This window comes from Lepus europaeus, chromosome 10, assembly GCF_033115175.1.
Source record: "Lepus europaeus isolate LE1 chromosome 10, mLepTim1.pri, whole genome shotgun sequence".
Taxonomy (NCBI): Eukaryota; Metazoa; Chordata; class Mammalia; order Lagomorpha; family Leporidae; genus Lepus; species Lepus europaeus.
Genome location: NC_084836.1, coordinates 65,581,307 through 65,593,743, shown reverse-complemented (window position 1 = coordinate 65,593,743; position 12,437 = coordinate 65,581,307). Strand labels below are relative to the sequence as shown.

Sequence of the window (12,437 nt, the reverse complement as noted above, 5' to 3'; positions counted from 1 at the left end):
GTTTAGTATATATTAGGTAACGATTTCAACAGTTTGCCCCCATATAGCAACACAAAGTGAAAAAAAAAAATACTGTTGGAGTACTAGTTATAGCATTAAATAGGAGTGTACAGCACATTAAAGACAGAGATCCTACATAATATTTTTTTAAAAAATTAATTAATTTTCTATGCCATTTCCAATTTAACACCAGGTTTTTCCATTTCCAATTATCTTTATATACAGAAGATCGATTCAGTATATAATTAGTAAAGATCTCATCAGTTTGTACCCACACAGAAACACAAAGTGTAAAAATACTGTTTCAGTACTAGTTATAGCATCACTGCACATTAGATAACACATTAAGGACAGATCCCACATGGGATGTAAGTACACAGTGACTCCTGTTGCTGACTTAACAATTTGACACTCCTGTTCATGGCGTCAGTAATCTCCCTAGGCTCTAGTCATGAGTTGCCAGGGCTATGGAAGCCTTTAGAGTTCGCTGACTTTGGTCTTATTCCGACAGGGTCATAGTCAAAGTGGAAGTTCTCTCCTCCCTTCAGAGAAAGGTACCTCCTTCTTTGATGGCCCCGTTCTTTCCACTGGGATCTCACTCACAGAGATCTTTCATTTAGGTCTTCTTCTTTTTTTTCTTCTTTTTAAAAAAAGACTTATTTATTTATTTGAGTTACACAGAGAGAGAAGGAGAGGCAGAGAGAGAGAGAGAGAGAGAGAGAGAGAGAGAGGTCTTCTATCCACTGGTTCACCCCTGAATTGGCTGCAACAGCTGGAGCTAGGTTGATCCGAAACCAGGAGCCAGGAGCTTCTTCCAGGCCTCCCACGTGGGTGCAGGGGCCCAAGGACTTGGGCCATTCTCCACTGCCCTCCCAGGCCATAGCAGAGAGCTAGATCAGAAGTAGAGTAGCCAAGAGTCTAATGGGCACCTATATAGGATGCCGGCACTGCAGGCGGCAGCCCCACCCACTATGCCACAGCGCCAGCCCCGGAACTACATTTCTAATGACTGATACCAAGCATTCTGGAAAGTGGTAAGGAGGACATATGTAATTCGGAAGACTCTCTTGCTGTCCTTATAAATATGATTGATGGGTTCTAGGACATTGTGGTGATCTCTAGGTTGATTTACAAAAGTATTTGCTCATATGTAAGCTTCTGTATAGGAAATTTTCTGTGGCTTAAAGTTAAGAAATGTCTTTTTTTGCTGGTGATATTAGTTTTTATGTTCTGTAGATCTGACAAGACAAAAGAGAAATGAAAAACCAATCGGAGGAGATAGAGTTCATTCTACTGGGACTGACAGACGACCCTGTGCTACAAATTGTGATTTTCCTGTTTCTGTTTTCCAATTACATCTTGAGCCTGATGGGGAACTCAGCCATCATCCTCCTCACCCTGCTGGATCCCCGCCTCAAGACTCCTATGTATTTCTTCCTCCGAAATTTCTCCTTCTTAGAGATTTCCTTTACTACAGTCTGCATTCCACGGTTCCTGATAAGCATTCTGAGTGGGGACAGAACCATTTCCTACAATAGCTGTGCAGCTCAACTGTTCTTCTTTTTTTTAATAGGCATTACAGAGTTTTACCTCCTGGCTGCCATGTCCTATGACCGCTATGTCGCCATCTGCAAACCGCTGCATTACCCAATCATCATGAACAGCAGAGTGTGCTACCAACTTGTACTCAGCTCCTGGGTAACTGGATTCCTGATCATCTTCCCTCCGTTAGTCTTGGGGCTCAAGCTAGACTTCTGTGCTTCCAAAACTATTGATCACTTCCTATGTGACACTTCTCCTATCCTGCAACTCTCATGCACAGATACACGTTTCCTAGAATTGATGGCTTTTGTTTTAGCTGTGGTGACACTTGTGGTCACGCTGTTGTTAGTGGTCCTCTCCTATACCTACATCATCAAAACCATTCTAAAATTTCCTTCTGCTCAACAAAGGACAAAGGCCTTTTCCACCTGTTCCTCCCACATGGTGGTCGTCTCTATTACTTATGGGAGCTGTATCTTCATGTACGTGAAACCATCAGCAAAGGAAAGGGTAACTTTAACTAAAGGAATAGCTGTGCTCAATACCTCCATTGCCCCGCTACTCAGCCCCTTCATTTACACCCTAAGGAACCAGCAGGTAAAAGAAGCTCTCAAGGATATACTTCAAAGGGTTTGTCATGTTCACACCAATGAGACAAAATCCGCATATAAGTAAGGTGCTCCACAGTGCCAGACTCAATTTGCACATCTTACCAGTTGTTGTTTTCTGATACCATCATTGACTTCTAGGCTTTCATTCTGATTGCTTATATTACCTTATAGGCTCTGAAGCCTACAATCAATTGATAATAATCTATGAAAGAGTCAAAGTATAATTTACCTACAACTGGAGTATTTCTTTATATATGGGGTATTTCCCATATATTTAAATAATTTGTAAACTAGAAGTTTCTTTAGTACTTCTGCTTTTATCATGTTTGACAAATTAATTATATCTTATATAAAGCAGAATATAATCATTTTGAACCAATACTTTTAAACACATATTCACTCTCATGTAGCAATCTACAGAACATTGGCATTGTACTTCTTAGTCCACATTGTGTCTTCATAGTCATTTCCTTGCCCACAGGCCACCTCCATATGATGTTCAACTAGGGTACACATTGATGTTTCCACTCATAATAGATCAGTTTTGTCTTTTTTTTAAAGATTTATTTATTTATTTGAAAGTTAGAGTTACACAGAAAGAGAAGGAGAGGTAGAGAGAGGTGGGGGGGGGGGAGTCTTCCATCTGTTGGTTCACTCTCCAATTGGCCCCAATGGCCAGAGCTGCGCCAATCTGAAGCCAGGAGCCAGGATCTTCCAGGTCTTCCATGCAGGTGTAGGGGCCAAAGGACTTGGACCATCTTCCACTGCTTTCCCAGGCCATAGCAGAGAGCTGAATTGGAAGAGGAGCAGCCAGGACTTCAATGGGATACCAGCACTAGAGGCGGTGGCTTTACCGGCTACAAGACAGCGCTGGCCCCAGTTTTATCTTTTAGAGAATTTCTTGTAAAAGAAACCACCTAGTAGGAACTTGAGGTCTGGTTTCTCTTACTCAGTATCATATTCTTGAGGTTCACCCCAATGATTACCTGTGTCCGTGCTTGTTCATCTTTTTACTGATGTCATTTAGCAGTGTGTCTGGTGTCTTTGACAGCCAGTTTCCCCTCCTTTCTCCCAACGCCTTGGTATAATTCTCTAAGTAATCTCTCCAAAAGACAGTCACTGACCCTCATCAGGATGAAAAGTGAGTGCATCCCTTGTTCAGAAATGCCGATCCCTGAAAGTGCCTGTCCTTCAATAATGTCCTTTGGATGTAAACTATCTGACAAAGCTGACTCAATTGAAAGGAGTTGCTGTCTTATGTCTTGGTGACGCTCTTCCTGAACTCCCACCCTGCAAGGCCACGAAGCTGCAGAGTGTGCTCAAGGGGGAAAAAAGGGCGCAGGGAAAGCAACATGCCTTTTGTTCCTCATAAAGGGGCACAGCTCAGTCCAAATTAACTCCTTCTATTCATTTTTTTGAATGCAGTAGGAACTAACAATCATCCTGCTCTTGACTTAACAATCTTTTTTACTTTACATTAATCCAAAGCCGTAATGCTCCACTGAATAAAGTGTTCAATAAATAAAAAATAAAAAGACTGTAGTTGTACAGGAAAATGGGCAAGGGCTATAAACCATAATCAAATGAAGAAATGTTCAACTTCACTCATAGAAATTTTAAAATTTTTATTTAAAATTTTATATTTAAAATTACTTTAAATTTTTAAGTAAAAAATTATAATATATAATTTTAACAATTATTTGACATTTAAAATATAGTTTAACAAAACACTATAAAGCAGAATACCACATATTCTCCCTTAGGGATCACATGTCCAAAGACCAGACAGAAATCCGAGCACACTAACACTAAAGATTTCTTGGTGAAACTCTGGAAAGAAAAATTCCGGTAAGCTTAGTGGGAGATGGAAGTGACTTTCTATGATTCCTGCGAAGGTGTGCACCACTAGTCTTTGTGGTAAAGTGGGTCCTTCTCACTTAGTGCAACTAAGTGGATTTCACATTTGTTCGCCAGTCTGAATACAGAGACCTTCAAGAACTACTGCTTCCATTTCTCTTCCAATTTTGGGTTTTTGCACAAAATTGTCTACTTGATAAACTAAGCTAGACTCATGCCAGGAAGGGTTATCTAGGAAGTGATAGCCCCTGTGATGTTAACTTAGCATCATATAATTCAGTGCAGATTCACTGAAAATAATCAAAGCCATGGCCTCAGAAACTGCAAGTCATTGCTTCTATTACTAGCTCTATCCCAAGGGTGACGCCAGTGTTGGGGAGAGTTAGGAGGGATGAAGCGTATTTTGCACCTGCTGGCTCCGTGTACTTCCGTTATATATGAGTATTTTTTGTTCCAGGCCATCGTCAATGTGGAAGTCCATGATGTCCAATTATGTCGCTCCAGATTCCTCTGATGGTCCAGCTGGAAAACATGATTTTACCGGGCCCTGTAGACAAGTTCTGACTGGAGCAATAGTTAGGTTTTTTCTTGGCTAAAAGCCATTTTCAAGAATAAAGAGTTTGAATTATGTTTTAATTAGTAAATTCCACATAAGCACTTACTAGTTGTCAAAATATACTTCTGGTTGGGGCCGGTGCCGTGGCTCACTTGGCTAATCCTCCGCCTGTGGCACTGGCATCCCATTTGGGCACCGGGTTCTAGTCCCGGTTGCCCCACTTCCAGGCCAGCTCTCTGCTGTGGCCCGGGAAGGCAGTGGAGGATGGCCCAAGTGCTTGGGCCCTGCACCCGCATGGGAGACCAGGAGGAAGCACCTGGCTCCTGGCTTTGGATCGGCATTTGGGAGGTGAACCAACGGAAGGAAGACCTTGCTTTCTCTCTCTCTCTCACTGTCTTAACTCTATCTGTCAACTAAAAAAAATATATACTTCTGGTCTACATATAAACTACTTTGGTCATCACTAAGCATACAAACTCCTGTCCAGGAATTATAATACTGTACAACACTGTTACTTCTCAAAGCTGATAATTAGCTATAAAAATTATGCCTATAATTATTATATTACAACTAAATTAATTTGTATTTTAATTTTCAAGTTGTATTTGATCCTGTTACTGAAACAGAATCATAAGAATCAACTTAGCAAATGTCATCATCCACATACCTAATATAACTATCACTTTCCTATTTCATAATAATTCATCATATTTCACAAACTTTCATAATAATTCATAAAAAGGAGTGATAAATGAATTAAATATAAATTAAGGCTTATGGTAACACGGTGGTAAAAAAGGACTAAACCAAAGTGAATCAGAGGATGCATAAAGAGAGGTGATAATAGCATTCAAATATCACTAAGAAATTCAAATTACTTTCATTTGTTGCTTGGTACATTCGAAAGTCTTAAAAACATGATAATAACAATAAAGGCGATGATAATGGTGCTGGAAGTGATGCTCCGTCGACATCCTGGAAGAGAATGGGCTGACGTCACCGCCACTTACAGGTCTGAGGAAGTTTGAGCCCAGGGCCCGCCTTTCCTAAGAGAGGAAGTGCGCCTCTGAAAGGACTGTTCTGCACTGAAAACCGAATAACGCCGAGATGTATGTCACGAAGATGCGACCCAGCCCTTCAGAAAGCGGGAAGAGATTTCTGTACAGAATGAAAAAGAGCTAATGTGGACACTTAAATCAACCTATCTCAGACTTTCTCAAAAAATTAATTTTTTCTAGTCAGAATCAAATTCCTCCGTATGGGGGGAAAGGAGTGTCTGTCGTTTCTCTCAGCCTCCACTCTTTTTTTTCCTCTTTTAAAAATTCTTGACATAACAATCTTTTTTACTTTACATTAATCCAAAGCCATAATGCTCCACTGAATAAAGTGTTCAATAAATAAAAAAGACCATAGTTGTATAGGAAAATAGGCAAGGGCTATAAACCATAATCAAATGAAGAAATGTTCAACTTCACTCATAGAAATTTTAAAATTTTTATTTAAAATTACTTTAAATTTTTAAGTAAAAAATTATAATATATAATTTTAACAATTATTTGACATTTAAAATATAGTTTAACAAAACACTATAAAGCAGAATACCACATATTCTCCCTTACACATGAGTGCTTAAATTTTAAAAATAATAATTAAAACCAAAAAAGAGAAATGCCTGTTTGTGTCAGTTTTGCAGCCAATACGATATTTTCTCACACTCTTTCTATCTTGATGCATGGATTTCACAATATAACATTTAAATTGGGGCAAATTGTTTATTGAAGGACATGAATAAATTGTCCTTATTCAAAAGCAAAACTGCATTGCCAGATCGCTGCATACCTTAGCAAAAATGACCAAGATTAAAGTAACAATTGATCCAAGCTCTCATGCACTGTGCTCTACCTCCTGAGTTGTGCACCTGGAAGATCCAGTTGTTTTGTACAGTAGGGGGGGCCATGCTGGGGCTTAGTAGGTTAAGCATCGCCTGCACTGCAATCCAGTATGGGCAGCACTTCCGATCCAGTCTCTGCTAATGGCCTGGGAAAGCAGCAGAGCACAATTAAGTCCTTGGGCCCCTGCACTCAAGTGGGATACCCGGAAGAAGCCCCTGGCTCCTGGCTTCTGATCTGCCCAGCTCCAGCCTTTGGGCCATTTGGAGAGTGAACCAGTGGATGGAAGACACCTCTCTCTCTCTCTCTCTCTCTCTCTCTCATCTCTTTCTCCCCCTCTCTCTGTCTGTAACTCTGCCTCTCAAGTAAATAAATAAATCTTTAAAAAAAAGACAGAAAGAAAACGCACAGTCGGGCGTAAGCTTACTGAAGACATGAGAATAAAGCTCTCTTTAATCCGTTTAACTAGGGAATACTCCTTGATGGAGCTGCCAGACAGTAGGTGAGTGAAGTGCAGAGCCTGGGGTATGAGAACACCATTCATGTGTCATATTCTAAAGCGTTCAGATTCTGTGTTGCAGAGAGGAATTTAAAAGGGGCAGGAAGATCGGATTTATATTATATTGTTATATTATCTTATGTTACATTATATTACTTCACAAAATACTCAGGAGAAATGAACTAGAATATTGGTAATTAGCTGTTGGTTAAAATTCATAGCATGAATTCTAAAGCTCTGATAAAAGCAAACACTTTTGTTCTTTGCTTTGGAATCCTAGGAGGAAGTTCACTCAGAGGTGAGAACCAGTGTCTATGTGCATAATAAAATGAGGGAGATGTTTCTAAAGGTTTGTATCCATGTGTAGAATCAGAATCAAAATGAAGTGAGTGTAGCTAAAAGCTAATTGCAGATCTCTTGTACATAATACAATGAGGGAGATGTTTCTAAAGTTTTGTGTCCATGCACCTGTTTATTACATTAAACCAGGACCCCAGGAAACCTTGACTGCTGAAATGAGTGGGGAGGGCCAGTAAGGAAGAGGGTTTGAGAGATGGAAGGAAAAACAGGGTTTACAGCTTTTTCCCATGGGAATAAGTAGATGACTTAAGGGACTATTTAAAAATGAGTAATTAGACTGCAAGTGAGATCCCAGTGGAAAGAACGGGGCCATCAAAGAAGGAGGTACCTTTCTCTGAAGGGAGGAGAGAACTTCCACTTTGACTATGATCTTATCAGAATAAGATCAAAGTCGGCGAACCCTAAAGGCTTCCATAGCCTTGGCAACTCATGACTAGAGCCTAGGGAGATTACTGACGCCATAAACAAGAGTGTCAAATTGTTAAATCAACAACAGGAGTCACTGTGTACTTACATCTCATGTGGATCTGTCCTTAATGTGTTGTCCAATGTGAAGTAATGCTATAACTAGTACTGAAACAGTATTTTCACACTTTGTGTTTCTGTGTGGGTGCAAACCGATGAAATCCTTACTTAGTATATACTAAATCGATTTTCCGTATATAAAGATAATTGAAAATGAAAAAAAAAACTTGGTTTTAAATTGGAAATTACATAGGAAATTAATCAATTTTTTAAAAAATATCATGTAGGATCTCTGTCCTTAATGTGCTGTACATTGTGATTTAGTGCTGTAACTAGTACTCCAACAGTATTTTTCACTTTGTGTTACTATGTGGGGGCAAACTGTTGAAATCGTTACTTAATATATACTAAACTGATCTTCTGTATATAAAGAGAATTGAAAATGAATCTTGATGTGAATGGAAGGGGAGAGGGAGTGGGAAAAGGGAGGGAAGTTTGGGGGGGGAGCCATTGTAATCCATAATCTGTACTTTGGAAATTTATACTCATTAAATAAAAGTTTAAAAAAAAAACAGAAAACTTTCAGGTCATAGATGAGTCTGTGATTCATGATATTAAAGTATTCCTTTCTCCAGGAAACATCAACTCTACGAAAAAAAGTTATGAAACTGACATTGTTTTGACAGAAAAAAAAATGAGTAATTAGAATTTAAGACATACCTCAATATCTACCAAGGCAGAGATGAAACAGATAGTAATTACCTACAATACAACATCCTAAAACACAGTTGCTGCTTAATTTGCCTATTTGATAAGAAATATAGCTGTTTGGACAATATACTCATTTCAGTAATTTCTATGTGCCCCAAAACTTCTATGAGATGCTTATAAAATGCTTCCTTAAAGTCGTTTAATGTATATGAGGGTATTCCATAATGTTCCTGGAAAAGGGAATATAAAGATGTTTATTTTGGTGTAAAAGATTTTGAAATGAGGGCAGAACCTGGAAGACATCAGTGCTGGCTTTGGTGCTTGGGTCCATCTACCTACATGGGAGACCAGGAGTGTACACCTGGCACCGAAGTTCCCTCCAGCCCGAACTCCATGTTACAGGTGCACGTGGAGTTCACCAACAGATGGGAGTTCTCTCTGTCTCTCTTTCAAATAGAAAAATAAATAGAAAAAGTATGGCTTCTAAAATAATCTTGGCTATTGTTACAAACAAAGTGGAAGTTATGGATATAGCAAGTTACAGTCCACAATACTATTCTACTGAACGAGACCCTTGGCGATTGGTCCTTCCACTTCTCCAGACTTACTGCTGTCTCTATCTACATCAGCGCATCAAGAATTAGCTGCAGGGGCTGGTGCTGTGGCATAGAGGGTAAAGCCACCGCCTGCAGTGCTGGCATCCCATATAGGCATGGGTTCGAGTCCCAGCTGCTCCACTGAACCAGCGGATAGAAGATTCTCTCTTTCTGCTCTCCTTCTCTCTGTAACTCTGACTTTCAAATAAATAAATCTTTTTTTTTTTTTAAAGAATGAATTGCCTCACATTTTTGAGCTGTTCAGAATTTAAATGCTACCTTTTATTGGGGGATGAACAGTTCTACTGAACAATGAGTTATAGATCGCACTTCTACTTTCCCTATGTAGAACCTGAGGCATGAAAAGTTTGCATAATCTGTTCAGTGCCCCAAAGAGTGTTTGGTAAGTTTTATGGCCCCTAGCTGAGTGTTTCAAAACCCTTTTCTAACCATTAGGTATACCAATTCTCTAAATGTGTGAAGTTGTCTTAACACCTCTGTTTTATTTGCCCTGATTCATATTCCAGTCTTTTTTCCTTACACATATTTTTAGTCTCAGCATTATTACTACTTTCCGCTGAAAGTCCTCTCGTCTCTAAAAACTGCACGGAAGCCAATTTACCTGCCCCATGCTATTTTGCAGGCCTTTTTTATGCCCTGAATCACATGCCATAAGCAATATTTGGTCTGTATGTTTGTGTCCCTTAGGCAGTGAAAGCTTTTTTTTTTTTTTTTTAAGATTTATTTTATTGGCCGGCGCCATGGCTCAATAGGTTAATCCTCTGCTTGTGGCACCGGCACACTGGGTTCTAGTCCCGGTTGGGGCGCCGGATTCTGTCCCGGTTGCTCCTCTTCCAGGCCAGCTCTCTGCTGTGTCCTGGGAGTGCAGTGGAGGATGGCCCAAGTGCTTGGGCCCTGCACCTGCATGGGAGATCAGGAGAAGCACCTGGCTCCTGGCTTCTGATAGGTGTGGTGCGCTGGCCAGAGTGGCTATTGGGGGGTGAACCAACGGCAAAGGAAGACCTTTCTCTCTGTCTCTCTCTCTCACTGTCCACTCTGCCTGTCAAAAGAAAAAAATTATTTTATTTATTTGAAAGACAGAGTTACAGAGAGATGTAGAGACAGAGAGAGAGGCCTTCCATCCGCTGGTTCACTCCCCAGATGGCCTCAATTGCCGGAGCTACACCGATTCAAAGACAGGAGCCAGGAGCTTCTTCCAGGTCTTCCACGTGGGTGCAGGGGCCCAAGGACTTGGGCCATCCTCCACTGCTTTCCTAGGCCATAGCAGAGAGCTGGATTGGAAGTGGAACAGCCAGGACTAGAACCGGCGTCCATATGGGATGCCGGTTCTTCAGGCCAGGGCTTTAACCTGCTGTGCCACAGCGCCGGCCCCAAGTGAAAGCTTTTTATAAAGATAAGGATTGAGCCCCACAGGGTACCTGGGAAAAGGCAGCTACATAGTTTCAATATATTCAGTTACCCAACAAATTCCATACAGCCAGTTATAGTTGCACCAGGTGGGCTTTATTCAAGTCATGGTTTCTAGAAACAGATAGCAAAAGGGAAAAAATAAAATAATATATGTGTAAGAACATGGCAGGTACTCAAAACACTGAAGTTAGTTTTACCGTATGACCCAGCTTCCCACTTCTGTGTACATACCTGAAATTAAATCAGCATATAAGATACTTGACCTCCCCAGTCCATTGCAGCAATATTAACAGCCAAGACATGGGATCAACCTACGTGTCCATTGAGGGAAAAAATGAAAAAAGAAAATATGATGTTGGAAGATTATTTTGCCACAAAAATGGATGAAATGAGGACATTTGCAACAAAATGTATGGAGCTGGACACCATTATATTAATTGAAATAAGCCAGACACAGGTACACAGAGACCTCATGTTAGTTACACACACATGCACACACACACAGAGCTCAGAAAACGTTATGGCAAGGACGTCACATTAGTGAGAACTGAAATATTTCATAAGAAAGAGTAGACTGTAAAGGAGTGCAGACCATAAAAGTGGAACAGAGCCACAAGGTTCTTCAAGAGAGTTTCCTACATGAGATCATTGACAAGGTAGAAAGACATGATGGAAAGAAACGTATGAAATGTCTTTTTTTTTCCCATATTTTATGGTAAAGTTGTACTTGGGGTGATATCCCTAAAATGTTTTTCTTGAAAAACTCAAGATTTTTTGTTTTACATCCCAGAAGACATCTTTCACCTGCTGGTTCCTCAGGGTATAAATGAAGGGATTCAGAAGAGGCGCAATTGAAGTATACAGCAAAGCAACACCTTTGGATATAGTCACCCTTTCTTTTGCTGATGGTTTAATATACATAAAGATGCAGCTGCCATATGTCATGGAGACAACAATCATGTGGGAAGTACAGGTGGAAAAAGCTTTTTTCCTTTGCTGGGCAGAAGGAAATTTCAGAATGGTCTTAATGATGCAAGCATAAGAGATAATCACCAACACCAATGTGACCCCAAGAGTCACCAGAGCTAAGACCAAAGACATCAACTCTAGCACATGGGTATCCGAGCAAGATATTTGCAGGATAGGAGAAGTTTCACACATAAAGTGGTCAATTATTTTGGAAGCACAGAAGTCTAGCTTGAGCCCCAAGACTAAGGGAGGGAAGATGATCAGGAATCCAGTTACCCAGGAGCTGAGTACTAGTTGGTAGCACACTTTGCCATTCATAATGATCAGGTAATGCAGCGGTTTGCAGATGGCGACATAGCGGTCATAGGACATGGCAGCCAGGAGGTAAAACTCTGTAACTCCCAGTAGAAGAATAAAAAATAATTGAGCTACACAATTATTATAAGAGATGGTTTTGTCTTTAGTCACAATGGTTATCAAGAATCTTGGGATGCACACAGTTGTAAATATGATCTCCAGAAAGGAGAAATTACGGAGAAAGAAATACATTGGAGTCTTGAGGCGAAGATCCAGAAGAGTGAGGAGGATGATGACCACGTTTCCCATCAGGCTCAAGGTGTAGTTGAGAAATAGAAACAGAAAAATCACAACTTGCAGCTGTGGGTTATCTGTCAATCCTAAAAGAATGAACTGGATTTCCGTTGATTGGTTCTTCATTTTTTCTTCTGTGAGCGTTGTCAAATTTAGATTGGGAAAAAGGAGAAAAATTAAATATATTCATATACACATGCAGATGCTCATATATATCTATGCATCGAAGGAGACTTCAAGAAGTTCATGGAAAAAGAATGCTATGAGAAATATAGCCACAGGGTTCAAAATGTTTTGTACAAATGTCATATTTTAATTCCATTTTCCTACAAAAATTCTAAAGTATCCTCATAGGTATCA

The 12,437-nt window shown here is 40.1% G+C and overlaps 2 protein-coding genes across 2 annotated transcripts; one reads left to right on the top strand and one right to left on the bottom strand.

Moving 5' to 3' along the window:
• The first annotated feature begins 1,254 nt into the window (after positions 1-1,254).
• LOC133767706 (olfactory receptor 6C6-like) lies at positions 1,255-2,217 on the top strand. The gene has a single exon (XM_062202142.1). It carries the CDS (start codon positions 1,258-1,260, stop codon positions 2,215-2,217), a length of 960 nt encoding a protein of 319 aa, XP_062058126.1. The 5' UTR covers positions 1,255-1,257.
• Positions 2,218-11,258: 9,041 nt separating this feature from the next.
• LOC133767705 (olfactory receptor 6C6) lies at positions 11,259-12,212 on the bottom strand. Its single transcript, XM_062202141.1, has one exon. It carries the CDS (start codon positions 12,201-12,203, stop codon positions 11,259-11,261), a length of 945 nt encoding a protein of 314 aa, XP_062058125.1. The 5' UTR covers positions 12,204-12,212.
• Between the last annotated feature and the right edge of the window lie 225 nt (positions 12,213-12,437).